The sequence below is a fragment of the Eptatretus burgeri genome, chromosome 10 (assembly GCF_056783735.1).
Source record: "Eptatretus burgeri isolate ZD-2024b chromosome 10, Ebu_testis_v1, whole genome shotgun sequence".
Taxonomy (NCBI): domain Eukaryota; kingdom Metazoa; phylum Chordata; class Myxini; order Myxiniformes; family Myxinidae; genus Eptatretus; species Eptatretus burgeri.
The window spans coordinates 61,897,669-61,925,168 of NC_140970.1; the positions used below are offsets into that span (position 1 = coordinate 61,897,669).

A 27,500-nucleotide genomic window follows, 5' to 3' on the forward strand; every position below is an offset into this window, starting at 1 on the left:
CAAATTCGTAACAATATATATATATATATATATATATATATATATATATATATATATATATATATATATATATATATATATATATATATATATATATATATATATATATATATATATTGTTACGAATTCCCCAGTTCGGACAGCCATGCACGACTGCTGACGGCCTAACCGTAGTCGCATGTCCGCTGAAAACCGGAATTCAGTCATAGCTTCCGGACAACTCCGGAAACCTGCTACTGGTGCCTTAACGCACCATAAACTGCCAATATTCTGTCCACGCGGTACAGGGTTAATTGCCGAATCTCGATATACCTAATTATCCGCGCAGACAGAAGTACCGATAATTTATACCTCGACGGAACTCGTACGGGAACGAGTCGCTTAGCACGCTCGTTCCGTGTGCGATGCCAAGCGGTTTTAATCGCCAAGTTCCGTCGGACCAAATGACCACTTTTATTTGGCTTTAATAGCCGGCTAATTTCCCGAACGGCCCATGGAAGTCAATGGGAGGAAATGACACAACGAGCAGATTGACATTCAAACAATGGGAGCATTTATTTCAAATAAGCAATCAACGGGGATGGGGACATGACACGTGCAAAGCCTACAGCTGATGTCTATTTATTATGTACAGGCACGCACTTAACCAACAATTCTACTTATAAAGACAAGGCGCCACAGAACACTTTCATACAAAACCCCAGAAATGAAATGGGCTCGTGAGCCTTTATTCCAACTCGGAGCCTGGATGACCGAAGGCTCACAAGAGGCCGGACAGGTTACCTGACCACCCCTTGTGATGGCTCGAAGGTCTTCGGGTCGGTGACCCCTGGTGTCTCTTGCTTGGCCCTCGTGTCGCAACGCGCCAGTCGCTTGAGCGGCCGGGCGGCTTGAGCAGCTTGGCGAGTGGCTTGCTCGGTTCCCCTCGGTTGTCCGGCCTTCACCGCAGCCTCGTCAGTCGGGCCTGGCCGGCGGCGCGTTTGGAGGAGTGAACGGGTCTTTTGCTCTTTTAGTCGATGCTCTTTGGAACCCGTTCACTACCTCAGCGACGTCGCTCAACCGTCTCATGGCCGTTCGCCCGGACCACGACGCAGCTTGCTCGACTCCACCGCAGCTGGCAAGACCTCTGGCATGCGCTCCTCTCCGGCTGTTCTCCGTCGACTTCCGACTCTCGTCTGGCGCTCTCTTACTTCTCCGATGCTCACTCCACCCTCCTCCGACCGGCGCTCTCCACCGCTCCCCTACTGACTTCTTCGCCACTGACACTCGACTCCGCCCTTTTTATAAGGCTGGGCGCCCACCCTTCGAACTCTCACCCGAGGCTGGGGCTCCGCCCACTCTTCACCTCAGACCTCTCACCCCTCGAAACCTCGCTGGAAACCCCAAGTCTGACGTCACTAGTTGGTTTCGGGGAAGCCCTCGTTTTGATCCGTTTATGCAAATGAGCTCGTGCCGCGGCCGTTTGCCTGGTGGTGTGGAGGTGGCGTTGTTCGTCGATGGTGAGGAGATGACGGTTGCTGTTTGTTTCGTGTTGTAGGAGATGCTGGGTTGGGAAGATGGCGTTGTTTGTCGATGATGAGGAGATGACGGTTGCTGTTATGTTTTAAAATAAAAGATAGAAAAGAATAATGACTACCTTAAAGATTCACAGCCCAGCACACAAACAATCCCTTTACACATCGGTGGGGGTTCTAACCTGAAACGCATACTTATCGAAATAACTGATCTTCGGGGTACCTGAATGATGTTCTGTGAATTTCCACAACCCCAACAATATATATATATATATATATATATATATATATATATATATATATATATATATATATATATATATATATATATATATATATATATATATATATATATATATATATATACACACACTACAAGGCTTACTTTAAAATTGCTGATTACTCCAATAAGTCCATATTTGTCAGAAGATTATTACATTTCCAAAATCTGAGTGCCTCCTTGATGTAATTTACTTCTTAATGGAAATCTGATAGGTCATCATTGGCATGGATCTATGAGTGTTAATGGTGTGGTATTTTGCATTGGCAGTGTTCTAAGACATGGTGTTAAACCCTCATATAAATCCTATATGCTCGATATAATTGAATAATTTGAATAATATAACATATTGGTTGATTTCAAGATTGATCAGATATGACAAGCCTGTACATTATTTTCGATGAAATAACAGTGTTGAAGAGTTCCCGTTTTGTTTTATCATAGCTGGAGTGCATATAGTGAAATTCAGGCAATATAAAATGAAATATTATCTTAGGGATATGGAATGCCAGTGTTAGCTTCACGAGGAATGCGTGACGTTCCACTTGGTGGCTTTGTTTGACTGATCCGGTGTGACCTGTAAGGCATACAAGTCATGGTTTCTACTTGGAGCATTTTACATTAGTCTGCCTCTGCACCCTGTGTAATATGACTATGTTATGGATACTATTTCCTCCTCTTTACCATAACTAGCAGGGTACCCGCCCGATGAGCGATCTTGTTCCAAGCATGCAACACGTTCTTCTGATGCATTCCTTTATTTGGGCGGTGTATTGGCAAGTGACAGCTCTGCATCGGAAAAAATTAATAACCCGGGTTACTTGCATGACACAAAAACATACCTCCTGCTTATAATTCAAAACACCTCACTGCACTGGAATACGTGGGGACAGGAAGACTGGACTATAAATGGTGGAGACTTGTAATACCCTCCCCCACCTGGAGGCGGCGCGACACGATACACATTTACATGGAAAATCTGCGTCCCCTCCTCACCCACCCCCACCCAAGACTATCAGCAAAGATATAAACACCCCTATACATTAAAATGATTAAATGGAGTCATGTTGATCATCTGGAGCAAGTCTGGATATAATTGGGCCAGAACTATAGGAGGAGTAGTGCGACAAACAAACACACAAACACACAAACAAACACACAAACACCAGTCCATGAACGATAGTGAGGATACAATCGCAACTTTTGTTTTTGACTGGAGTCATGTGGAATCTCGGGCAAAATTTTCCAAAGTACGATTGCGACGGGATTATGTGTCGTTTTGATGACCTCTCGTTCTGGATGCTTAACCAAACCTTATTATTGAATCATTATCAAAATCAACTTTATTGTTAACTTGCTTGTTATTTTTTCAAGAAATCTTTGTTTGATGACTTTCACAAACTTATTTTCCTGCCAAGTTTGGAAAGTGATCCAAGCTGATTCGCTATTCAGAGGCCTAACTAAAATGAGGTTTTTTGGTTGTTTGTTTGTTTGTTTTTTCTCATGTTACTTTTGGTTTGCTCTTCCACAGGGACCTCACCCATCAGTTACCTACACATTGGAGGCTCAGGATAATGTTGTAGAGCCACATTTTTGGGTTGATACCACCATGGGAGCTGTCAGGGTGGCCGCGACTCTGGACAGGGAGATGCAGACCTATTACAGGCTGTTGGCACGTGCCTCAGATGGACGCCATGAAGCCAGGACATGGCTGAACATTGCTGTACAAGATAAAAATGACAATGTACCACACTTTGACCATCACACGTACACCTTCATCATCTCCGAAGAGGCCTCTTTAGGTTTGTGAGATTTATATCTGATATTCCTTTTGTAGGGAGTTTGTCTCATGTCAAGGGGATAAATACGAGTTTGGTGTGAATGTTTAAAAAGTTGTTTGCCTTTACCTCTAAAACTCTAAATGTAAATATATATATATATATATATATTTTTTATATATGTACACACACATATGAGGGGCAGTAAATAGGTAACCTTAAAATGGCGATATAAATTTGAGAATGTAATGTGTGTAATTATAGATGACATCTCTATATTACTAAAATTCTCATCTTGTATGTATGTATGTATGTTCCCAAAATACAGCCAAAACGGTACACGACAGTGCAAAAATTTTCGGCCCACCTTACTCACCATTCTCCTGTAGTGTGCAGTATAAAGTTTCGTTCAAATCTGGCAACGAAAAAATTATTAAAAAATCAATTCCCGATTCAGTCAAGTACTCTTCGGGAGAATTTGATAAATGCAAACAACCTCAGCAGTATAGTTCGGTAGAGCTATCTTTTTTTGGAGGGGGGGGGGGAAATGATTTTTTTATCAACCGCTGTCACAACGGGAACCCAACGGGTTTACGGGTCATCCAGTATGTCATATCATTGGGTAAGAGTCATGTTTTGCCTGTTTTAGATCTGACAACATTGAGAGTATGACGTCAGTGGAGCAGTTTCAAGATGGCAGCTCCCTTCGAAGCATGCACCAGGGAGGAGCAACGTTCTGTCATCTGTTTCTTGGGAAGTGAGGGTGTGAATCCCAGTGAAATCCATCACATAATGAAAATGCAACATGGTGACGCATGTTTATCGCTGTAGCAGGTGTACTACTGGGACAGGAAGTTTAATAGTGGAGTGTCCAGTGTGACAAACGCTGCTTGCTCAGGCCGGTCTCACACAGCCAACACACCAGAAATGGTTGCAGGAGTTGAGCGCGTGCGAAGGAAAAACCGTCACATTATACTGGATGAATTGAACATTAGCCATAGTTCAGCACACTATATCATTCACAATGTTCTGGGGTTCTGCAAATTGTCTGCAAGGTGGGTGCCGAGACACTCACACCCAAAATGAAAGAACATTCTAAGATGGATTTCACTGGGATTCACAACCTGACTTCCCAATAAATGGATGACAGAACGTTGCTCCTCCCTGGTGCATATTTCTAAGGGAGCCACCATCTTGGAACTGTGCCACTGACATCATACGCTCAATGTTGCCAGATCTAAATCAGGCAAAACATGACTCTTACCCATAGCTGTAACATATGTCGTCTGTAACTACACACATTACATTCTGAAATTTATATCACCATTTAAGGATACTTATTGACTGTCCCTCATGTGTGTGTGTGTATATATATATATATATATATATATATATATATATATATATATATATATATATATATATATATATATATATATATATATATATATATATACATAGTGTAGTGCATTCCATGTTTGAATGTTTCGAACATTGCATGACCACACGACCATGGTTTGGCGACTTGTATTTGGTGGAACTCTAAATGGATTATTTCCTTCATTTATCATCATTCTGTACAAGTACTCACAGCAGTTGTTAAAGGACGAGTGTTTTATCATTCAGACTTTTGTAATCCTATATAATTTCCACGACTTCAAAACAAATCATATTCCTTTAAAGGTTGTGCATTAATTGAAATGGATATTTCCACAAATAGGGACAATAATAGGTTGGCTGAGTGCCCAAGATCCAGATGCCGGGGCCTTTGGAGCTGTGACATATTCCCTCGAGAGCCTCAATGGTGGTCCTCTTACTGCTCCTCTTTCGTTGCACCCTATCATGGGTGCCCTTTCTCTTGCCGGACGTCTGGACCGTGAAACCCGAGAGCTTTACACACTTTGGGCTCGGGCGACAGATGGAGGTGGTCTCATGGCCCGTGCACGGATTTACGTCAGTGTCGCTGATGTCAATGACTGCAGTCCTCTCCTGATACCTGAGGCCTACTCAGCAGAGGTGGATGAGGAAGTGGAGCCAGGAACCTTTGTGGTTGCAATCAATGCCTCCGATTCTGATGAAGGTATGTTCAGAGTATCTTTGGCTCGGTGTCTCGGGCAAATTCAGAATTCCCTGTAATGTTTTGATTCTGTTATGAATCTCCTATGGCACCTTCTACAGTTCCTTAATGATGAGTCTCCAGTAACCTGCGGACATTTTACCATATTGAAATACATTTTACAGGCCTCTGGAAAAAAAAAATTACTTTCTCCAAGTTAATTGAGGTGTTATGATAGATATTTGAATATATACTTACAAAGTAAGAAAACACACACACACACACACACACACACACACACACACACACACACACACACACACACACACACACACACACACGGTATAATCTGATGTACCGCATGGGCATGTTCACCTGCCTACGACAAAATGAGTGGTGGTCAACTAATAGTAAATGATGTGCAACAGCAAAATGACTGCACTTATGATGGTGAACAGCCCAAAAGTACTCATTGGTCTTTGTGGAGTTTTAAATTTTTGTTCGACGTTGTTAGATCGAGTTTAATATGAGAACGAAGAACGATTAGGGAGAGAAACAATCAATGTTCATGCGATGATGCGACATTAGAAGAGGAACAATGAGTACAGAAGTCTTTCAAAATACTAAAAAGAAGAGTTGATATTTGGTGTCTTCAGAAATTGATTGGAAAGGGTGACGTACAAGGCTTATTGGCTGCAAGAAAGAAAAATATAATTTTTTTCTGGTATGCAGATCAAAAGGGCATTGGTGCTAATTGGTGTTCTCATCGCAGAAAGATTTATCCAAAGAGTAATAGAAGTAAAGTGATCCCGTAGTTGAGTAATAACACTGACAATTATTATGGGAGAATAAAATTTGAATATTGTAAACACGTACACACCCCCAAGCAAGTCGAGAGAAAGAAGGCCAAAGATTATTAGGGGATGGATGACAATATTTGGCTCAAGTACAGTAATAACCTGCAAAGAAGAAGTGATTAGAGGTGGAGATTTGAATGGACATGGTGAGAAACCTAATGGAGGTAATGCTGTCTGTAGGTGATTCAGATATGGAGAAAGAAGTGAGGCAGGACAAGAAATATTAAAAATGGTGGAAGCAACAGATACGTCTGTCCTCAATACCTACTTCAAGAAGAGAAAAGAACAACTCGTGAATTTTACAAGTAGAGTTGCAAAGAGCCAGTTTGATTACCCATTAGTGCGAATAGGTTTTAAAAGAACGGTAAGCAATGTAAAAGTAATAGCCAATAAAAGATGTTTAACTCGGCATCGATTGGTACTTGGAGATATTTATATTGCAAATGAAAAGAAAAGCAAGGACTTTCAGCAAATTCCATGTGTAGAAGTTTGGAAGCTTAAAGATGTGAAAATGAGATAAAGATTTCAATATCATAATCTGAAACATAGGGGCAATACACCTGGGTGCTCACCTGGTAGTGGCTGGATAAGATAACCAGGGAACCACTGGAAGGCATGGATGACCCACAAAATATGTAACGGAGAAGAAAGTAAATACCTATGGATGTTTTTTTCATTCCGTGAACAAACTTTGGTACATTATGGGTGATAAAGCATGTGGTCAAGTTTCATTGAAATTGTTTGTGTGGTTTCAGAGAAGAAAGCAAATACATATTTTGGGGGGCAACCCCCACAGGGAATCCCTGAGAACCTAATTTTTTGAATGCCATGAACAAACTTTAGTACATCATGGGGTGATGAAGGTGGTGATCAAGTTTCATCAGAATTGTGTGTGGTTTCTGAGAAGAAAGCAAATACATCTTTTGGGGGGCAACTCCGATGTAGAATCCCTTGGACCCCAGTTTTTACCTCCGCCACTTAAGGAGAAGGAGGTTGTGTTTTTTTTCCGTTTGTTTGTTTTTTGTACACATTGTCGAGGCTCGTAAGAGAGCTAACACACAGCGCACAACAAGGGGGGGGGGGCAGAAGATAAGAGGGGTGGGACTGGGAAGGACAAAACAGTGGGGAACAGAGACATCAGGAGATCTGTGGTAGGGAGAGGGATGGGGAGGGGAACATGGGGTATACAAGATGGACACCACAGGGACTTTCAGGACCTTTAGGTGAGGGTTAGCTGGCGGTTGCTGGCGGACCTTGCACGACAGGGAACTTTCAGGAAGGAAGGCAGGGAATTTGAATGAGGTGGGTTTGGGGTGGATTAATGGGGGTAGAAAAGATCGTGGTTTTGGATGGGGGAAGATATGAGGGTGTGACGAACAGCTGTTTTGAAGACCTGGAGGGACTACTTGGATTGAAGAGAGTGAGGGAGTTTATTCCAAAGGTGGGGAAAAAGAGGAATGAAAGGGTGATGGTGAGCAGTGATTCGTGATTTCGGCAGTTTCACCAGAAGGGGGTTGCTGGTGGACCTTGAGCGCCCTGCGGAAATATGAGGGTGGGCAGACAATGGGGGGGGGGTATTGGAATATGGGGGGAGGGGTATCGCAGACAAAACAGCAGGGGGGCAAAACTGGAGAGGAGATGGTAGAAGAGAGAAAGACCACCGACTTGCCTGTGGTGAGAGAGTGAAAGGCCCAAAGACTCAGCCTCACCGCAGGAGATTGAGTCAGTCTCAATGAGTCGCAGAAGTCTTTTGCTGAAGTGCCATTGCAGGTGAGGGAGGTACCCACACCCAACCAACTGGTATGATGACAATTGAAGTCACCACATATGAGGAAGAGAGAGTTCGGATGAGAGGATATAAGTTTGTGCATGTTTTGGGATAGTGAGGTGTAGATGGAGTTTTCACCCCTCTCTGTCTGTATGTTTGTCTGTCTCTGTGTAGGATATCTCAAAAAGTTGAGGATGGATCAAGATGAAATGTGTTGGGCAGGTTGGTTGTGTGACAAGGACGAACGGATTCGATTTTGGTGAAGATTGGGATCTGGATTTGACTGAGAATTTTAAAAGTGATTCTTCTCCATTGAGAGATCAGGCCAAAAATTATAACAAGCAAGATATCTCAAAAATGTAAAGGTGTATGATAAGGACACCCAGCAGGATTAAAAACAAAACCTTTCAAAGGGTGGAGGAGCTCCTTGTGAGCCAACGGCCATCCATATCTAGTGCTCAACTGTGTCTGTGGACGTCCTCCTGCAGTTGGGTTACTTTTTTATGAGGAGGTTGGTGGCAGGATTTGCACTCCGGCCACCGTAAAACCCTTCATTCCGCAAAACGTACTGAAAGCACAAAGAAGTCTGAAAACCCACTCCGCGGGAGTACCTCCTGTGCAGCTGCCCTCCGCAGGGCAGTTCATCTGATGAGAAGAATGGGGCCAAGTCTTCAGGACCCCCAATCTTTGATTGTAGGAGGAAAACCACGGGGTAACCTTCCCCGGTCAGATTGCGGTAGTGTGTGTCGGGGTGGTGCTGAGGTATTGTCCACCAGACGGCGGTCTCCTTGGGATAACCAGAGGCGGACCCTTCGGGTGGGTGCCGAGAATGTTCTTTCCACAAGAGAGGATGATCACCTGTCTCTGTTATCATCTGAGCTCAAGCGTTTGGACATCGGTATTGCAGCTCTCTCTGAGGTTCGGAGACTGGATTGCTGCGAGATAATGGCGGGTGGTTTTACCTACTATTGGTCTGGTCACTCTGATGGTTACCATACCCAAGAAGTTGCTGTAGCTGTGTCCAATAAGCTAACAGCTCAGTCAACGAGCATATTATGAGACCAAGGATTCATCACTCCTTGCGTGTGATTTCTCTGGTCTCTGTATATGCTTCGACTGAGGTGAGTGATCTCACCATGAAGGACGCATTCCATGACGCGCTCAAGTCTGTGGTTGATCAGTGCCCCAGGCAAGATACTCTTCCAGTCTTGGGGGATTTCAATGCATCAACTGGAACTGATAGGGATTGTTATGAGACATGTGTTGGTCCCCATCGATCTGGAACTGTGAACCAGAATAACATCAAGTTCTTTGACTTTGCTAGAAGTAGTGGACTTAGGGTGGCTGGTTCATGGTTTCAGTGCCCACAGGCTCATCGCTGGACTTGATATTCCAATGCTGGTGGTGTGACAAAGCAGATTGACCATGTGCTCGTTGATGGTCACTGGAGGATGATCCTGAACTGCAGGGTCCACCGGAGTGTTCAGTTCCACAGTACCAACCACAGGCTTGTTGTGGAAACTCTGACGTTGCAGCTTCAATCCAGGAGAATGGTGCCATTCCAGCCGAGGCTGGATGCTGGCAAGCTCAAGGATAAGAGGGTAGTTGAGGTGTTTGCAAAGAGGCTGAGTAGGGATTTGGGGGGTCTGGATGCTTTTGAGAATCCTGAAGAGTTGTTGAGTGCCTTCTAGACCACTGTCCTTGATGTTGCCGGTGGATGTGTTGGAACTCACCATCGGGTGAAGAAGAATTTTAGGGCTGTCGGATAACATTGACCAAAGTTGCAGGGCCAGGCTGGATGGCAGAGCTGAGCTGTTCAGGGAGCTGAGGTGTAAAACTGTACGTATGCTAAGGGTGGACAAGGAGGCCGATGTACGAGGGATCTGTGAGTGGGTAGAGCATCACCTGTGGCCAAGTGATTGTCATCCTGCTTCCAGGGGAATTTGCACATTGCATTCCTCCAAGCCCATCCTTCAGTGTTCTGCACTGGGAGTGGAGCATGGTAGGCTCTTGACAGAGTAGTCTGAAGTGAAGGCCTTAGGGTCATCAGTTAGGGATCATGCACAAGCTGTTGAGTTGGATATCAGGGGTGTTACTATCCCTATTGCTGTCCCTCCAATCAGCTGTGATCCCATTCGTTTGTGGAAGCACAGGCTGCAGTGAACCAATTGAAATAGGGTAAATCTCCTATGGTCTGTGGCATCCATGCTGAACTGATCAATCTGATGTCTGAACTATACTCTGGCACTGAGAGTGCTGTGAGATGTGGTGGTTCCATCTCTGACTTATTTCCAGTTGTTACTGGAGTTTGTCAGGGGTGTGTACTGGCCCCCACACTTTTCAGCACTTGTATGGACTGGATTCTGGGGAGGATGTCGGAGAGATGAAGCTGCTGTGCATTGTTTGGGAAAGTCATGATCTCTGACCTTCATTGCGCAGATAAAGCTTCATTTTGCGGAGGCTCTGGATATCCTTTTGGGGGCCCTCGAGGTGCTGAATGAGGAGTCGTAGCTGTTGGGATTATGGGTTTCCTGGGTCAAAACTGAGATCGAGGCTTTCAATGACATCTTGGATGCTGCTGTCTTGTCTGTGCCTGCTTGTGGTGAGGATGTTGAGGTCACGGAGAGATTCACTGACCTTGGCAGTGACAGCCATATCTCTGCTGGCTGTGAGCCAGAGGTCAATAGACATCTGTGTCAGGCCTGGGGACTCATGGATTCACTGGATCATGGGGTGTGGTGCTGCCGGTACCTGTGCGGGAGGGTGAAAGTCTGAGTCTTCAGGTCCTTCCTGCTTCCAGTCTTGCTCTATGGATGTAAGACTTGGACTCTGACCAGCGATCTGAAATGGCAACTTAATTCCTTTGGTACGAGGTCTCTTCAGAGAATCCTTTGCTACCGCTGGTCAGACTTTGTATCCAACGAGCAGTTTCTGAGAGAGACTCAAATGAGATTTGTTACCTGCATAGTCCGTGAGCATCAGTTGCGGCTGTATGGACATGTGGCTCGTTTTCCTGATGCTGATCCTGCTCACCAGATTCTCTCAGCGAGGGAGTCTCGTGAGTGGAGGAGGCCAATGGGCCGACCTCCTGCCTTGTGGTTGAAGCAGGTTGATCGGCATCTCAAGGAGCTGGGGATGGCCAGACGGAAGCCCCTGGATTACCTACGAAAAGTGGATGCAGCAACACGCTTGTGCGGCACATGCTCCCATACCTGATCTGACCTGACCTTGATCAAGATGAAGAGGGACTCTTTGCTGTGCTCATCTTATCGAGGAGTTACGTGAGCAGGCATTGAAAGTATTTGAAAAGGTGGTTGAAAGAAGACTAATAAAAGTGTTAATATAGACAACAACCAGTTTGGTTTTAAGTCCAGAATATCAACAACAAAGTGGTTTTTATTTTGAGGAAATGCTGAGACAAGTATATTGACAAATAAAAGGAAACTGTACCATGTTTACATTGACCGAGACGCCTCGAGAAAGTAAATGATCAAGTTCCACAAACAGTTGTTGAATTGGCTCTCAGAAAGAAACTGTAAAGAAATGGTAAAATATCAATGAATGAAAGGTTGCAATTCCCATGTTCTGTTGACTTAGTATTGAATGCTGAAAGTGATAAAGAAGAAACGTGATATTTCAAAAGTGAAAAAGCGCAATAGAGAAGGAATGTTTATGTGTTACCATTAATAAAAACGAAGGTTATTGGGAATGGCGAAGAAGGTGAAAGGAAAGAAAGCGGACAATGCCATTGTTCAATTTGTGGAAAAGGAGTCGGACAGTATTCATTTCATTGCAGGCAGTGTTGTAAGATTGTGTCACAAGAGATGCAGTGGTATCGCTGGGATTTTCATGTGAAGAAGATGTGAGGATCAAATTCAAGAAAAAGATGCAGAACAAAAAGTTAATGCTTCCATATTCAGAATTTAATTTAGTAAAGGTCAAAAGTTCGTTCTCTTGGAGACGTGATATAGAGGTATCAAGAGCCGTTAGATCGAGAATAATTAGTCAGTGTTGAATAAGTGGAGACAAACAGACATTATCTGCCTAACAGAAACTTTCCTCTCCCAAGACGTGTCTGACTCCCAAGTATCTCTCCCTGGTTACTCCCTCTTACGGTATGACAGACCTGAGCCTCGTCCTGGTGGAGGTGTTGCTCTCTTCATCAAAGACTCTATTCCTCACTCTCCCTGCACTGCTCTCACTCCCCCACACCCCCAGGAATACCTCTGGCTTCGGCTTCCCCTCCACTCCCACCTCATGTTTATATGTGTACTGTACCGTCCACCGAACAGTGATGACTCCATCTACACCTCACTCTCCGAAAACATGGACCATCTTCTATCTTCTCATCCAAACTCTCTCTTCCTCTTATGTGGCGACTTCAATTGTCATCACGCCAGTTGGCTAGGTGTGGGTACCTCTCTCACCTGCCATGGGACATCAGCAAAAGCTTTCTGTGACTCATTGGGACTGACTCAATCGGTCAACTTCCCGACCCGGATCTCAACCAATGGTACTCCATCTCTTCTGGATCTGATTTTGACAAATTTCCCTGACAATATCTGCTGCTCTTCCTTCGCTCCAATTGGTTCTTCTGACCACGTCCTTATTAAAGTGGACATCTCTCTGGCTGTTATCAGAGAACCACCTCACCGCCGTCGAGTCTGGCATTTCACTCAAGCCGACTGGCAGGGTCTCCGAGCAGCCATCAAACTTACAGACTGGTCTCCTATCACTACTTTCTCAAACATCAACTCATCCTGGGAATTCTTTCAAAGAAACTTGCTCTCCCTCATGCACAGATTTATCCCCTCTCGTGTTCAGTTGTCTTACCCTTCCTCCCGCCCTTGGTTTACTGAAGCTTGTGGCGAGGCAGTTGTCCTGAAACAACTTGCCTTTGCCTCATGGAAAGCAAACCCAACTGAGGGCAATCTCAGTTCTTTCCACAAAGCTCGGAACAAGTGTGTAGCTACCCTCAGGAGAGCCAGAAAACAACATCTTTCTCATCTCAAGTCTGAACTCTCAAACCTCTCTCCCTCCTCAAAATCCTGGTGGCGTTTAATCAAATCTGTTTCTGGTGTATGTTCCCCCTCCATCCCCTCCCTTACCTCAAATGGCCGCACTGCTGATTCCACACGTGATAAAGCTGAATGTCTAAACTCGGTGTTTGCAGCTAAATCTTGTGTCCCAAACCCATCACTATCTCTACCCACTTTACCCAGTCGCACCCAACTGTCCCTGGACTCTGTATCCTTTTCTCCTGACAAGGTGGAGAGCTTGCTTTCAAACCTCGAGTCAGATTCTGCAACCGGTCCAGACGGCATCAGCCCACGTGTCCTCAAAGCCTGCTCTTCTGCTCTTGCTCACCCTCTCTCTGTTCTATTCACCCTCTCATTTTCCCAAGGTCATCTGCCATCTGCTTGGAAATCTGCTAACATCACTGCCCTGCATAAAAAGGTGCAAAAACAGATCCCTGTAACTATAGACCAATCAGCCTTCTCCCAATCATCAGCAAGGTTATGGAATCCATCATCGCTTCAGACATGAAATCCTTCCTCTTCTCCAATGGCTTGATTTCCAATCATCAATTTGGTTTCAGACCAGGTCACTCTACCCTAGATATGCTGCTACTGCTCTCCCATCAATGGATGGAGGTCCTCAATGCCAGACAGGAAATCCGAGCCGTATCCCTGGACATATCACGTGCTTTTGACACAGTCTGGCACCCTGCCCTACTCACCAAACTCTCTTCCCATGGTATTCAAGGCCATCTCCACTCATGGCTCGCAGACTTCCTCTCCTGTCGCAGTCAACGTGTGGCCCTAAATGGAGTTCTTTCATCCCCTCTTCCTGTGCAGGCTGGAGTTCCTCAAGGTAGCGTTCTGGGCCCTGTTCTTTTTCTGGTTTTCATCAATGATCTCTCGGACTCTCTGGAAAATCCTCTATTTCTCTTTGCCGATGACTCAACCCTCTGCCGTACCATCTGTCATCCCTCAGACCGGCAAGCAGCAGCTTCTTCGCTCACTGCAGATCTGGATAAAATCACAAACTGGTCCAACACGTGGAACATGTCTTTCAATCCAGACAAATCTCACACTCTCACTATGTCTCTTCGAAAGGACCGTTTACAAAACCCCCCATCCACTTTCTCAACAATCCTCTGGAAGAAGTCTTTTCTTTCAAGCTTCTGGGTCTCACTATCTGCCATGACCTTTCCTGGGAAAGTCACATTTCCAACCTTGCCTCAAAAGCCAGTCGCCGACTGGGAATCCTCCGTCGTGCAAAGTCCTTCCTCGGCCCTCTTGAGCTCCTGACCACTTACAAAGCTTTTGTCCGTAGCCTGATGGAGTACTGCTCTCCCCTCTGGGCTGGTGCTCCTGCCTCCCACCTTTCTCGACTTCACGCTGTCGAAACCAGGGCTTTTAAGATCATTGGCATCTCCCTGAATGAAGCTGAGTCTTTGGGCCTCTCACTCAATCACCGCAGGTAGGTCGGTGGTCTTTCTGTCTTCTACCGACTCCTCTCCAGCCTTGCCCCCCTGCTCTCTCTGCGATTTGTCCCAACCACATTTCCACAGGGCGCTCAAGGTCCGCCAACAACCCCCTTCTGGTAAAACTACCAAAATCACGAATCACTGCTCATCTTCACTCTTTCATTCCTCTTTTTTCCCGCCTTTGGAATAAACTTCCTCACTCTATTCTTTCCCATTCTTCCCTTCAGGCTTTCAAAACAGCTGTTCACCACCACCTCTTATCTTCCCCCATCCAAATCCTCGATCTTTTCTACCCCCGATAATCCACCCAAGCCCACTTCCTTCAATTCTCCTGCTTTCCTTCCTGAAAGTCCCTTTAATGTCCATCTTCCCCTCGCCATGTTCCCCGTCCCATCCCCATCCCTCTCCCTTCCACAGTTCACCTGTGTCTGTTCCCCAATGTTTTGTCCCTTCCACTCCCGCCCCTCTTGTCTCATGCCTCCTTGCTGTGAGTTGTGTGTTAGCTCTCATACGAGCCTCGACCAAGGTATAAAAAAAAAAAAAAAAAAAAAAAAAAAAAAAAAAAAACTAGGTGGCATCAAGAAGTACAGAAGCATTCCATAATGCATAAAAGTTAAAGAGTTCATAAAGTCTGCATCAGACCGGTATTGATGTATGGGAGTGAAATGTGGGCAATGTGGAACGAAGATGTAAAAGCAGTGTAAAGAACAGAGATGAGAATTATACGATGGATGAATGGATTGTCTCTGAAAGAAAGAATTCCAAGTTCAGAAATCAGGAAAAGATTAAAAATCAACACTGTTACAGAACTTAGAAAGAGAAGAGCCTTCCTGCAGCCACTGCCAGTCTTGAGCTTCTAGCTACCAGGTGCTTTTCTCATTGGCATGAGCGACCAGCTGCTCGTGACTCTCTGAACCAATTGCACAATAGCAAGCAAATTTTAAAGCCAATTGTGGCTTACACTGGCATTCCTCAATGGTCTTTATTTTCCTTTTGACCCCCGCCCCACGGCTGTGAGCACAGGTCTGCCTCGATCATCTTGGGTCCCTCTCCAATGCCACCTCGCTCACTGTCAGCCCGACCTCAGTCACACACTGCTTCGGCTCACCGAGCACCCCACATGTCGTAGGCTCGAACACCTGGCTCGCCCGCTCAGGTTTGATGGCATGTGTGTACATCGGAGCTGGCGTAGGGGTTTACCCCATCGGCCCAGGGCGCGTCGGCACAATCCTTGTAGGGTCTAACCTTGCACCCTTGAGTGCCGTACTGCAAACCAGGGCACTTGTTTCGCAAACCACGTTTAAATTAAATTAAATTAGTGACGATTGGTCAGTTTAATGTGAAACCCATCAATCAACAAAGCAAACAGAAAAAAAAAAATGAAATACTTTTTGTGGAAGCTTACTTTTCGCATTCACAAACTGTTTAAATTATGATAATAATTTAATATAACAACTTCGATTTTGCTTTCTTTTGGTGGAACTATCCTTTGGCATAATTCAACTGCTGTGATCATTGAATAGCTTCACAAATCAATGGGACTTCCTGGTTCTATATCCCCACTAATCCCTCTATCTGGCTCATCTCATGGATGTTCTCTTTTGCTCTGGGGCAAAATGACATCCACACTATCACAATGCTAGTCCAGGCCATTTTCACACTCATGGAGAGAGCCATTTTCTCTCCAAACTGAAAACGATCCGCTATTCCATTTTAAATCTGTGCTCCCACCTGTGCCCCTAAAAACTCCAATTTTAGTTTCCATCTTATTTTCCAAATTATTAATTTCCCACTTCATTCCCTTTCCCAAATCATCTTTGTTTTTATCCATATTTGCATTGTCTTCATTTCGTCTCCCCATAAATTGTGCCATCATTACACAGAACTTGGCCTGGGTCAACATTGCGTCTGCTTCCTGGCTAGATCGTTCAGAACCCGGAGGAGAGGGGCTCCAAGCGACGTCAGGAGTGGGGGAGGTTCCAAAAATAACCTCTTCCACACTAGCCCCCACTTCGTTCTTGCCAACCACATGTTCTGCATCCTCCGCCATTACGTGGACGTCCGCCATTTTGTCCACTGTTCCCAGCACCTGCCCAAATTTGAAAATAAATTTCTTTATTTAATTTTACAACAGCCAAACCATGCTTTAATTTGAATTTTAAATTTATCCCTGGGGAAATTGTGCCAATCTCACTCCTGACACCAGTTGTGGCGAACACAAGCACTCGGAGCCGGAGGTCTAAAGACCTACATAAATGACCAAATGATTTCCGAATTCACACTGCGTTAATTTATCATATGATTTCCTCAAAGGATCATTCAACTGCTAACTGAAACTGGGAGTTTCTTGCACATGGGAAGACAAGAAGGAAGAAAGGAAGACATTTCTTTACAAATGTAGATTTATTAAAAGAATATGGGAGTGAAGACTAGAGGCTAATAAATAAATAATGGACAGATCAAGCCCTCAAAATACAAACAAATAGGGAGCACATGGACATAATACACCAATGGAACTATAACTAAAACCCCAAGCTATGGTGCTGAAAATACCAGAATCACACTAAAACAGAGGCAGGCAAGGACTTTAACTGGCCCAAGCTGGTCTTGGCTGCAGGACGATCTGTGATCGTGCAGGCTGGTGTTACACAGAGCTGATGCGGCATGTGGCGGGAGGATGGCGATGAGGGGACGCGTTCGTTGTCTCAGTTGTTTCTACCACGAGCCATGAAACAGAGAAAGATGGGATGCAATCCCTTTTTGATTTCGAACCAACGTGCGTGTGCATGTGCGGACACGGCTTTTAAGCCTTCAGGGACCACCTTTCGAGCACACGGCTGGTCCCTCTCATCAGTTGCCAACCTATTTTTTTTTTTTGTCCATGCTCTATCCTTTCAGATGCTGAGCGTCAAACAAGAAAGCAGCACATACCATTTTTAAAGTATTTTTATGGCCCAGTTGGGATTACAATTGAACTGCCGACTTCCCAAATTCAAAGCAGATGCTCTGACCATAATGTCACCAAGTCTGGTTAAATTTACGAATAGCAATAAAAGTTTTAAAATGCAGTTAACATGTGGATTTTTTTAAAAAAACACAAGTTAAGCCTGATCTTACAATCATTTGGCTGAAAGTATCTCATGTTAAAGAAATGAATACCTTTTGGCTGGGACCCTGCATCGACCTGCCTATTAAATTAAATTGGTGATGATTGGTAAGTTTAACGTGAAACCCATCAACAACCAAACAGGGGAAAAAAGGAAATACTTTTTGTGGAAGTTTACTTTTCACATTCACAAACGGTTGAAGCTATTATAATAATTTAAGGAAACGACTTCGATTTTGCTTTCTTTTGGTGAAAATATCCTTTGGAATGATTCAACTGCTCTGATCATATATTTACACCACTGTTTAAACACACCACCATTTAGACCACCATTTTTACCTTCGCAAACTTTGTTGCGAAGGTTATGTTTTGATCGCTGTGTATTTATTTATTTATTTGTGAATATGTGTGTTTGTTTGTTTGTTTGTTTGTTTGTTATTCGCATAACTCCAAAAGTATTGAACTGAATCGCAGCAAATTTGGTGGGATGATTGGTTATTATCCGAGGACCATTTGATTAGATTTTGGGAGCGATCGGGTCAAAGGTCAAGGTCAAGGTCATGAAAAGGTCAAAATCGTCTTTTTACCATAGCGCGGTCAATTTGTATCCAATTTGCATGCAACTAATGCCAAAATGTTCAGAATTCAATGCCCCATCTTGTGATATGTGACATGACACAATAACGTAATAACACTTATTAGCGGTTGGGAGTCAAAGGTCGGGGGGGGGGTCACGACATTGCAAAATGTGCGGTTTTAGTCATAACACGGTCAATTGTTATCCGATTTGCATGAAACCAACACCAAATGTTGACTGTTCTGTTCCCAACACTAATACCAATTACAAAATTAAGAGTACAAAGGTCAAGGTCGAGGTCATGAAAAGGTCAAAATCGTCATTTTGCCATAGTGCGGTCGATTTTTATCCAATTTGCATGCAACCAATGCCAAAATGTTGTGAATTCAATGCCCAATCTTGTGATATACGATATGACACAATGACGTCATTACCTTTGTTAGCGGTTTGGGTCAAAGGTCAGGGGGGGTCAACGACCTTTACTATCATAATGCGGTCAATTCTTATACAATTTGCATGTAAGTAGATTCAAAATGTTTAGAATTCAATTCCCTATCCTGTGATGTGTAATATTTGATTTCTTATAATGTGACCAGTTGTCATCAGATTGACTTGACACCGACACCCAAAAAGGTCAGGGAGTTCATACAGAAATTGTACAATGTACGTGAATCAGTGTCAAACAGCAGGAAATTTAATGTTTTTAAGCCATCATAACACATATGAGATGGCAGATGTGGTATGGGATTAAATACCCTCACAATCAACGGTTTCTGGGGGGGCGGGGGGGGCAAAATGTAGCGTTGGCGAAGGTATGCGCTCTACTGAGTGCCTGTTTTAGTTGACACATGGGCAGCACTTTAAATGGCAGGATTAGGACAAAGTACAGTAAATGGCATAATTCATCCATTGGGACCATACTCTGTGCAGAGCGTTTGTGCTGCTTAAGCAGTCTCCTTGGCTATTGGGTACAATACTGGACGGGTCTCCACTCAGACACAGGATACCAGCAAGCTGGCACTCATTTTGCCGACCTCGGAAGGATGACAGGCAGAGTCAACCCCACCATTAATTCAATGGCCCAGCAGGATTTGAACTCAGGACCGAGGATCCCCAACCCACCACCCGAACCATTAATCCAACACCAGGCATAAATGGCATAATACAGGGCAGAAAGTATGATGAGAGGGTTGATGTTTCTAAAGCTTCATTTTCTGAAGACATAACAACACCTAGGAGATCTGGCTCTGATAGTTTCATCGACTTCAGGTTGTATTCACAAATTGGGGGTTAGTTACTTATTATGGACACAAACATAGCAGAATTTGAATAACCCTGCCCCTCCCCTTCTTTGTTTGCAGTCAGCATTAGACGCATGTCTTTTCATATCATACCAGCAGGGGTACCCGCGTTGCCGGGCAACGTCGGGTCCCTCTTCCAACCCCACCGCTTCCGCTGCCTCCCCCCACACCACGCTTTTAGGGACTAATTAAACAATGATGCTACAGATGTTTATCCTCATCGCCATGTCATGAATCTGGGGTGTTTTCAGTTCCCATGTTTCTTGCAGAATGCTTGCCAAGTGGCTTAAGCACTCAAGCAAGCACTCCATGAGATAGTGTACGTGTGGATAATAAATATCTCCAGGGAACTACCCCGGCCTCCCGACGAATTAATTACGTATGAACTGTCAGCATTTCACAACCAAGCTGATTTTTGTCACCTCTAATGTTTATTTACTTCACATAATATGTGAATTACATGTCCATCAGTTTGTTTATAAGCGATAAAAATTCGGTCGAAAACCCAAAAAAAAATTTCAATTAAAGACAACTATTTTCCTTCTTCTGCGTCATATGAGAATAAATGTACCTTCATTGGGTGGTATGTATGTTCGCTGCAGCGATCACTGCAGACAAAACATGTTACCTCTTTTGAGTTGTAATCAAAATGTACCTTTTGTTTCCTCAAAACAGTATTTAATGATAGAAGATGCGTAGTTCAGTCTTCAAATGTGCATGAAGCCTTTAAAACAATCTGAGCTTCATGGAGAGAAAAAGATGGTGGCAATGTCTCGATGGCTGGAGGGCGTGGCTTGAAGAATGGCGGCGCTTATGACCTACAGACAAACAGACAGACAGACCGACAGACATGCTTTTTATAATATATATATATATATATATATATATATATATATATATATATATATATATATATATATATATATATATATATATATTGTACGAGGTGCAGTGGGACGCAAGAAGCACGTGCGCCAGCATCAACTCCGCTTTATTGCGTGACCAGAAGTACACTCCTGCCACCCCTAGCAGGCGAGGCCTGATATACGGAAACCCAATCACGTGACACAGCACACTCCTCCCCTCGTAAAATGACCCGTCACACGATGAACGGACAATCACAACATGACCATCTGAAACCCATCAACACTCATAATCCTCCAAGTACCGCGGCCGCACCCTGACCCGCCTCGGACGGGCAGCGCCGCCAGACAGTCCAGGCTCAGACGCCTCCCGGCTCGGTCGAGGTGACACCCTCGCCGGACTCGCACTTTCCGCAACACCAGCCACCCCCGACCGCCCAGCCTGCCCGTCGTCCCCGGGTAGGACGGCATCAGGCGAAGACCCCCTTGGCATTGGCCCAACCAGCCCCGGCGATACAACGTCAGGTGCCGGCGATACTACCGGTGGGGGTCCCGCATTGTTCGGCCCGGGGAGGTGTGGGGGGGGGGCGACGCTGAACAGCGATCATGCATTTGGTCCACGTGCCGCTTCCACACATCCCCACCATCAGTCTGCACCATGCAATTCGCCGGCCCCAGCACCACAGAGACCACCGCCGGCACCCATTTGGAACCGTGGGAATAATCACGCACCATTACCCGTTGCCCCACCTCGAAGCTGCGCAGCCGCATCGGACGCGACATCGCCCCACTCCCCGACCCTCCAGGTCGCAGCAAATCCAGCCTGGACCGCAATGCCCGTCCATAGAGACGAATGGCAGGCGAATCACCCGTGACAGGATGAACTGCGTTCCTGTAATGGAGCAAAAAGACATCGACCACCATCTGCACAGGTGCAACACCCCCCCTGCGCAAAGCCCGCTTCAACATCTTGACAAACGACTCAGCTTGGCCATTCGTCTCAGGATGATACGGTGCGGACCTTAGATGTCGAAGACCATTCTGGCGCATAAACTCATCAAATACACCTGCGATGAACTGCGGACCATTATCAGAGACCAGGATCTCCGGCAACCCTTTATAAGCAAAGATCGTCCGCAGTTTCTCTACTGTAATGTTTGCTGATGTATGCTGCATTACTACAACCTCCGGCCATTTAGAGAATGCATCGATCATAATCAAAAACATTTTGCCATGAACCGGTCCCGCAAAATCTACATGGACCCTCTGCCAAGCTCGGTCTGGCACAGGCCAGAGACCCGAAGCCCGACGCGGGTTATCAGCATCTGTCTGGCACGTGGCGCAACGCTTAACCAACTGCTCAATGTCTTTGTCCAACCCCGGCCACCACAACAGGCTACGAGCAAGACTCTTGGTCTTCACGATGCCAAGGTGACTGACATGCAGTTCTTCCAAACACCGCTGCCTGAACCTTGGTGGAATCACCATCCTCATTCCCCACATTACGCACCGTTGGACCAACGACAGCTCCGATGCGCGTGACGTGAAAGGTTGAAATGCCGGTGTCGAATCAGATCGCTCCAATTCCCTGTAGAAATCGCCTGGACGACACGGGCAAGCACCGGATCACGAGCCGATTCCACCGCGACCTGCCTGGCCGTGACCGGCCCGCTTTGGACCTGGCCCAGCGCGAACACATCGACCCGGTCGGCCAACTGAGACGCAGCTGGACCCTCCGTACATGGCAAGCGTGAGAGCCCGTCGCAGTTAGCATGCTTCTCGGTGCTTCGGAACTGAATATCATAATCGTAAGCACCCAGAAACAGACACCACCGCTGTATTCGCGCGGCTGCTCCCACCGGCACCCCGTGTTCGGGTCTCAGGGTGAATTGAAGCGGTTTGTGATCCGTCTGCAAAGTGAAATGCCGCCCCAGCAGGTATTGATGAAACCTCCGCGCACCCCAGACGAGGCTGAGAGCCTCGCGCTCGATCTGGGCATATCCGCGCTCTGCTGTGGACAGGGTCCGGGATGCAAAACAAACAGGCCGCTCGGAACCATCGTCCATCCTGTGGGAGAGCACTGCCCCGATGCCATATGCAGAGCTGTCGCATGCCAATAGGAGCGGACGCGCAGGCTCGTAGTGCACGAGGACCGTATCCTCTGTGAGCAGCCGCTTGACGCGGTCGAACGACGCCTGGTGTGCAGGCCCCCAAGCCCAGCGCTCGTCCTTCCTGAGCAACCGTGTCAACGGCGCAAGTTGTGAGCTGAGCCCGCGCACGAACCTTTGGTAATACTGGGCCATACCAATGAACGAGCGCAGCTGCGTCTTGTCGCGAGGCGGTGGCATGTGCTGAATCGCCTCCACCTTCCGAGGACCTTTCAACAGCCCCTCCGGCATGATGATGTGCCCGAGGTATTCCAAGCGCTGCTTGAAGAACGCGCACTTGTCCCTGTTCAAGCGTAGGCCGCACGCTTCTAGCTTTGTCAGCACTTGGGCAATGTTCACAAGATGCTCGTCCGCAGTTTTCCCCGCAATGAGCACATCGTCCAGGTAGGTCTGAGCGGGCAGGCCAATGCAAACCTGATCCATGGCTTTCTGCCACAAAGCTGGGGCCGAAGCAATCCCAAAACAGAGTCGGGTATATCGATAGAGTCCTTGACACGTGTTGATTGTCAAAAGCTCGCTACTCCCGGGATCCATCGGCAGGTGAAAATATGCATCACGCAGGTCTAGCTTCGTGAAGTATTGACTCCCCGCCAATCGCGCATATATTTCATCGATTGACGGCAATGGATATTGCTCCACGTTGAGCCCCGGGTTAACCGTGGATTTGAAGTCCCCGCACAATCGGACGTCTCCATTCCGTTTCAGCACCGTGACCACCGGGGTAGCCCAATCCGAGCACGACACCCGTTCGATCACTCCACAGGCCTCCAGCCTATCCAGTTCACCCTTGACCTTGTCCTTGATACGGCACCGGACGCAGTTTACAAAACCGAGGGACCACCCCCTCCTTTAAGAAGAGTTTTGCCTCCATGCCCTTGAGTTTCCCAAGGTCGTCGCTAAACAACCCTTGATGTCTTTGAAGAATCTCCTCCAACTGATCCTCCCACTGGCTCGGCACGGGTTGCACAAGGTGAACTGCGGCCCAGTCTAGCCTGATGCGGGCCATCCAATCTCGGCCGAGGAGAGATGGTGCCCTCCCCCGCACGACGTACACCCGAAGCGTGGCGACCTGGCCTTGGTACCGCACAGACACGTCTGCCATCCCGACTGGCGTTATCTTCTCACGGGTGTACGTGAACAGTGTGAGGTTGGACCTGATAAGCTTCAGGCCGTTGAGTCTACGCGCGGTCTGTTCGCCGATGAGCGACACCGCTGCTCCCGTATCGACCTGGAACGTGATCGGCGTTTTGTTCACTTCGACTTCCACCGTCATCGGGCGCACCGTCGCCGGGCCAATTGAAAACAGGTCCATCAACGGCCGCTGGTTACGCCCCGAGTCGCCTCGCACATCGTCGTCCATGACCTTAACGGTGGCCGGCGCCCCACGGCACACACGCGCCAAATGACCCACCTTGTGACAATTCAAACACACGTTGCCTTTACATGGGCATGCACGGCGCAGGTGTCGACCTCCACATCCCAAGCATGTCCGCGGGGTCACCCCGCGGCAAGCACGGCCGCGCGGTGACGTCCGACCCGCATCGAAGGTCGTGCGCGCGTCCCGGGGTGCCCGCGACCCCGCGTGGCCGGTGATGGCTCGAACATCTCCGCGAGTCTGCTCGACCGCTATAGCCACGCTGACTGCCGAGTCGAATGTAATGGCTTCACCCTTCAGCCGTAAAACCGCTGAAACCATCTTCGCATCTTTTAAAGCAGCGATAAAACGATCTCTGAGCCGAGCTGGACGCTCCCCTGCCGTGAACTTGCAGGCCACGGAAGAACGCTTAATCCGCGCCACGAAATCAGCGATGCGCTCCTCTGCTCCTTTCGAGAGGCGATCGAATTGGAATCGAGCGAGCTGTAATGACTTCTCCGGCGCCATGTGTGCTTTCATCTTCTGCACAATGTCCCGAAACGACAGCTCGTCATCCCGGGGCCTGTTCGGTGCCACTAAATCACCCAGTAGCCGATAATGCTCCGGCGAAAGCGAAGCGAGCAAGATCGACTTCTGTTTGCTCTCGTCGACCACATCGTTCGCGTAGAAATAGCATTCCAATTGCTCCGAAAACAATTCGAAGTTGTCTCCGTCGAAAACGGGCACAAGTCCGTATTTATCCATCCTCGTCAGCCAACTAGAGTGTACGAGGTGCAGTGGGACGCAAGAAGCACGCGGGCCAGCATCAACTCCGCTTTATTGCACGACCAGAAGTACACTCCTGCCACCCCTAGCGGGCGAGGCCTGATATACGAAAACCCAATCACGTGACACAGCACAATATATATATATTTATATATATATATATATATATATATATATATATATATATATATATATATATATATATATATATATGTACGAGATGACCTGTGAACCCGTTGGGTTCCCGTTATGACAGCGGTTGATGAAAAAAAAATCATTTCAAGAAAAATATAAGATAGCTCCAGCGAACTATACCACTGAGGTTGTTTGCATTGATCAAATTCTCCCAAAGAATAATTGCCTGAAACGGGAATTGATTTCTTAATAATTTTTTTCATTGCCCGATTTGAACGATACTTGATACTGCACATCACAGGCGAATGTTGAGTCAGGTGGCCCTAAAATTTTTGCACTATCGTGTACCATTTTGGCTGTATCTCAGGAACATATATATATATATATATATATATATATGTATATATATATACATATATATATATATATATATATATATATATATATATATATATATATATATATATATATATATATATACATATATATATATATATATATATATATATATATATATATATATATATATATATATATATATATATACATATATGTACACTAGCGGGCTATGCTTACACATTGTAAGCAATGAGGAGCTGTGCTTCCCCATTGTCAATTTTTTCTTCTTTTTTTTTCATTTATTGATATTTTCATTGACGAACGCTTTCTGACAGTACTGTGATTTTTTACCGTCACCCAAGGAGAGGGTATTGCATTTGAGTCTATTTGTTTGTTTGTCCACACAGAACATTGGTGTTTTACTCTGCATCCGCTTGTTGGATTGAGACAAAATTTTCACCAGAGGAGCAACTACTCACGTAGAATGTTTTAATATTACATCCTAGGTCACATGGGAAATATGACATTCTTGGTCACGTGGTGTGGCTAAAAAATTCTGACCTCTGAATCTCTGAAACCGCACCAAGGAAAAAAATTGAAACTTGGCAAATGGCAAGTACTCCTCATGGGGAATGTGAGATTTTTAAAATGACATCATAGGTTCCTTCGTTATGACATCATAATTGCATATGTAGAATGCTACATCCAATCAGTATGAAAAATTTTGAAGGTTATCTTGGGACAGAAAAAAATTTGATAACGTCATTGGTCATGTGATTCGGAAGCCATGTTGTTTTAAGGAAAAACCTTCAAAAATCTTCTTCTCTGAAGTGGCTGAACAGACCGAGGCTTTACATGCGTGACTGTCTATCCATGAGTAACAAAAGATTCACACATATGATGTCATAGGTCACATGGTTTGACATCCATTTTGGATTTACCCAAAAACCAATAAAAATCGTCTCCAGAATGGCATGACAGATCGAGGGGAAACTTCACAAAAATGTTCCCCAAGCCATGGTTGCACAAGTTTGTTTAGGAATAATTGATGTCACATGGTTTGGCAGCCATATTGGATTGAAGAAAAATATTAAATAATGTTTTCTCTGCAACCGCTTAATCAATCGATGTAAAACTTCACAATTATGATTTAGTAGTGAGGGGAAATACTTGTTTGAGATTTCAACTTGATCGGATGCATGGTCTGGTGGCATCCAGAATTATTTAATTTTTTGATGTGGGTTCTTTTTTTATTTTTTATTTATTTTTTAAATAAGGCTCATTACCTGCACCTGGATGGGTTTGAGGGTAGAGGAGCAGCAGCTGAAATGCAAAACCTATCCAGATTCCTCCTGATGACTTCATCTTTGCTTTTTTCTTGTTTGGGTTCCCTCTGATTACCGTATTTTCCAGTGTATAAACCGCACTTTTTTATTGGCAAAAAAGGTAAAAGTTGGGGTTGCGGATAATACACGGGTATAGAAGAAAAATCAGTCTTAAAAACGATCAATGCTGAATTTCAGTAATATTCCAAATTAACAAGTTTAGCAGTCGGAACTGCTGTTAAGCTCAAGTCATTTTGAAAATCGGTTCAGGTTTAGAGTTTGTATTGCGTTTTATTTACCGTGTATGGAAATTAAATAAAGACACCCAGAGTTTATGTACTTGGCATATATATAGAGCCTGAAATTTCCATTAAACACAACAGAAGAAGAAGAAGAAGAAGAAGAAGAAGAACACCTGGTCTCACATCAAAATAAGAATTATTCACAATAGCTGGTCTAATAACGGAGCACCCACTTCAAATAAGCTTGCGTGCAAACTTACATGCATCCAACAGCAGGCTGGGGGCGGTCACTTGACCCTCAAGAAGGGCCACTGTGTGCTTCCTGAGTGCCTCGGCTTACGTCACCAGATTATTTCACGTATCATCCATTCTATCTATCAAGATATTAAGACATTCATTCACAACCTCATTCAAACTCTCTGTCTGCCGGTCTGCAGAAGAGTTTGGGAACTGAGAAGCTAGGAGGTTATTCGGCATGGATGAGTCCATCATCTGGTGCTGGAGAGCAAACAAGGCAATGATCGAGAAGATGCCAAAGAAGAGGGGAAAGTCAGCGAA

At 45.5% G+C, this 27,500-nt stretch overlaps 1 protein-coding gene across 2 annotated transcripts in view; it reads left to right on the top strand.

Annotated features, from left to right (window-relative positions):
• Nucleotides 1-27,500, top strand: part of FAT4 (FAT atypical cadherin 4) — a 359,998-nt gene that overhangs the window by 231,091 nt on the left and 101,407 nt on the right. For both annotated transcript variants that reach the window (XM_085898643.1, XM_085898642.1), the window contains exons 7-8: nucleotides 3,326-3,596; nucleotides 5,293-5,652. In XM_085898643.1, the coding sequence (XP_085754769.1) occupies nucleotides 3,326-3,596; nucleotides 5,293-5,652 (631 nt within the window). The remainder of the gene's footprint in view (nucleotides 1-3,325; nucleotides 3,597-5,292; nucleotides 5,653-27,500) is intronic.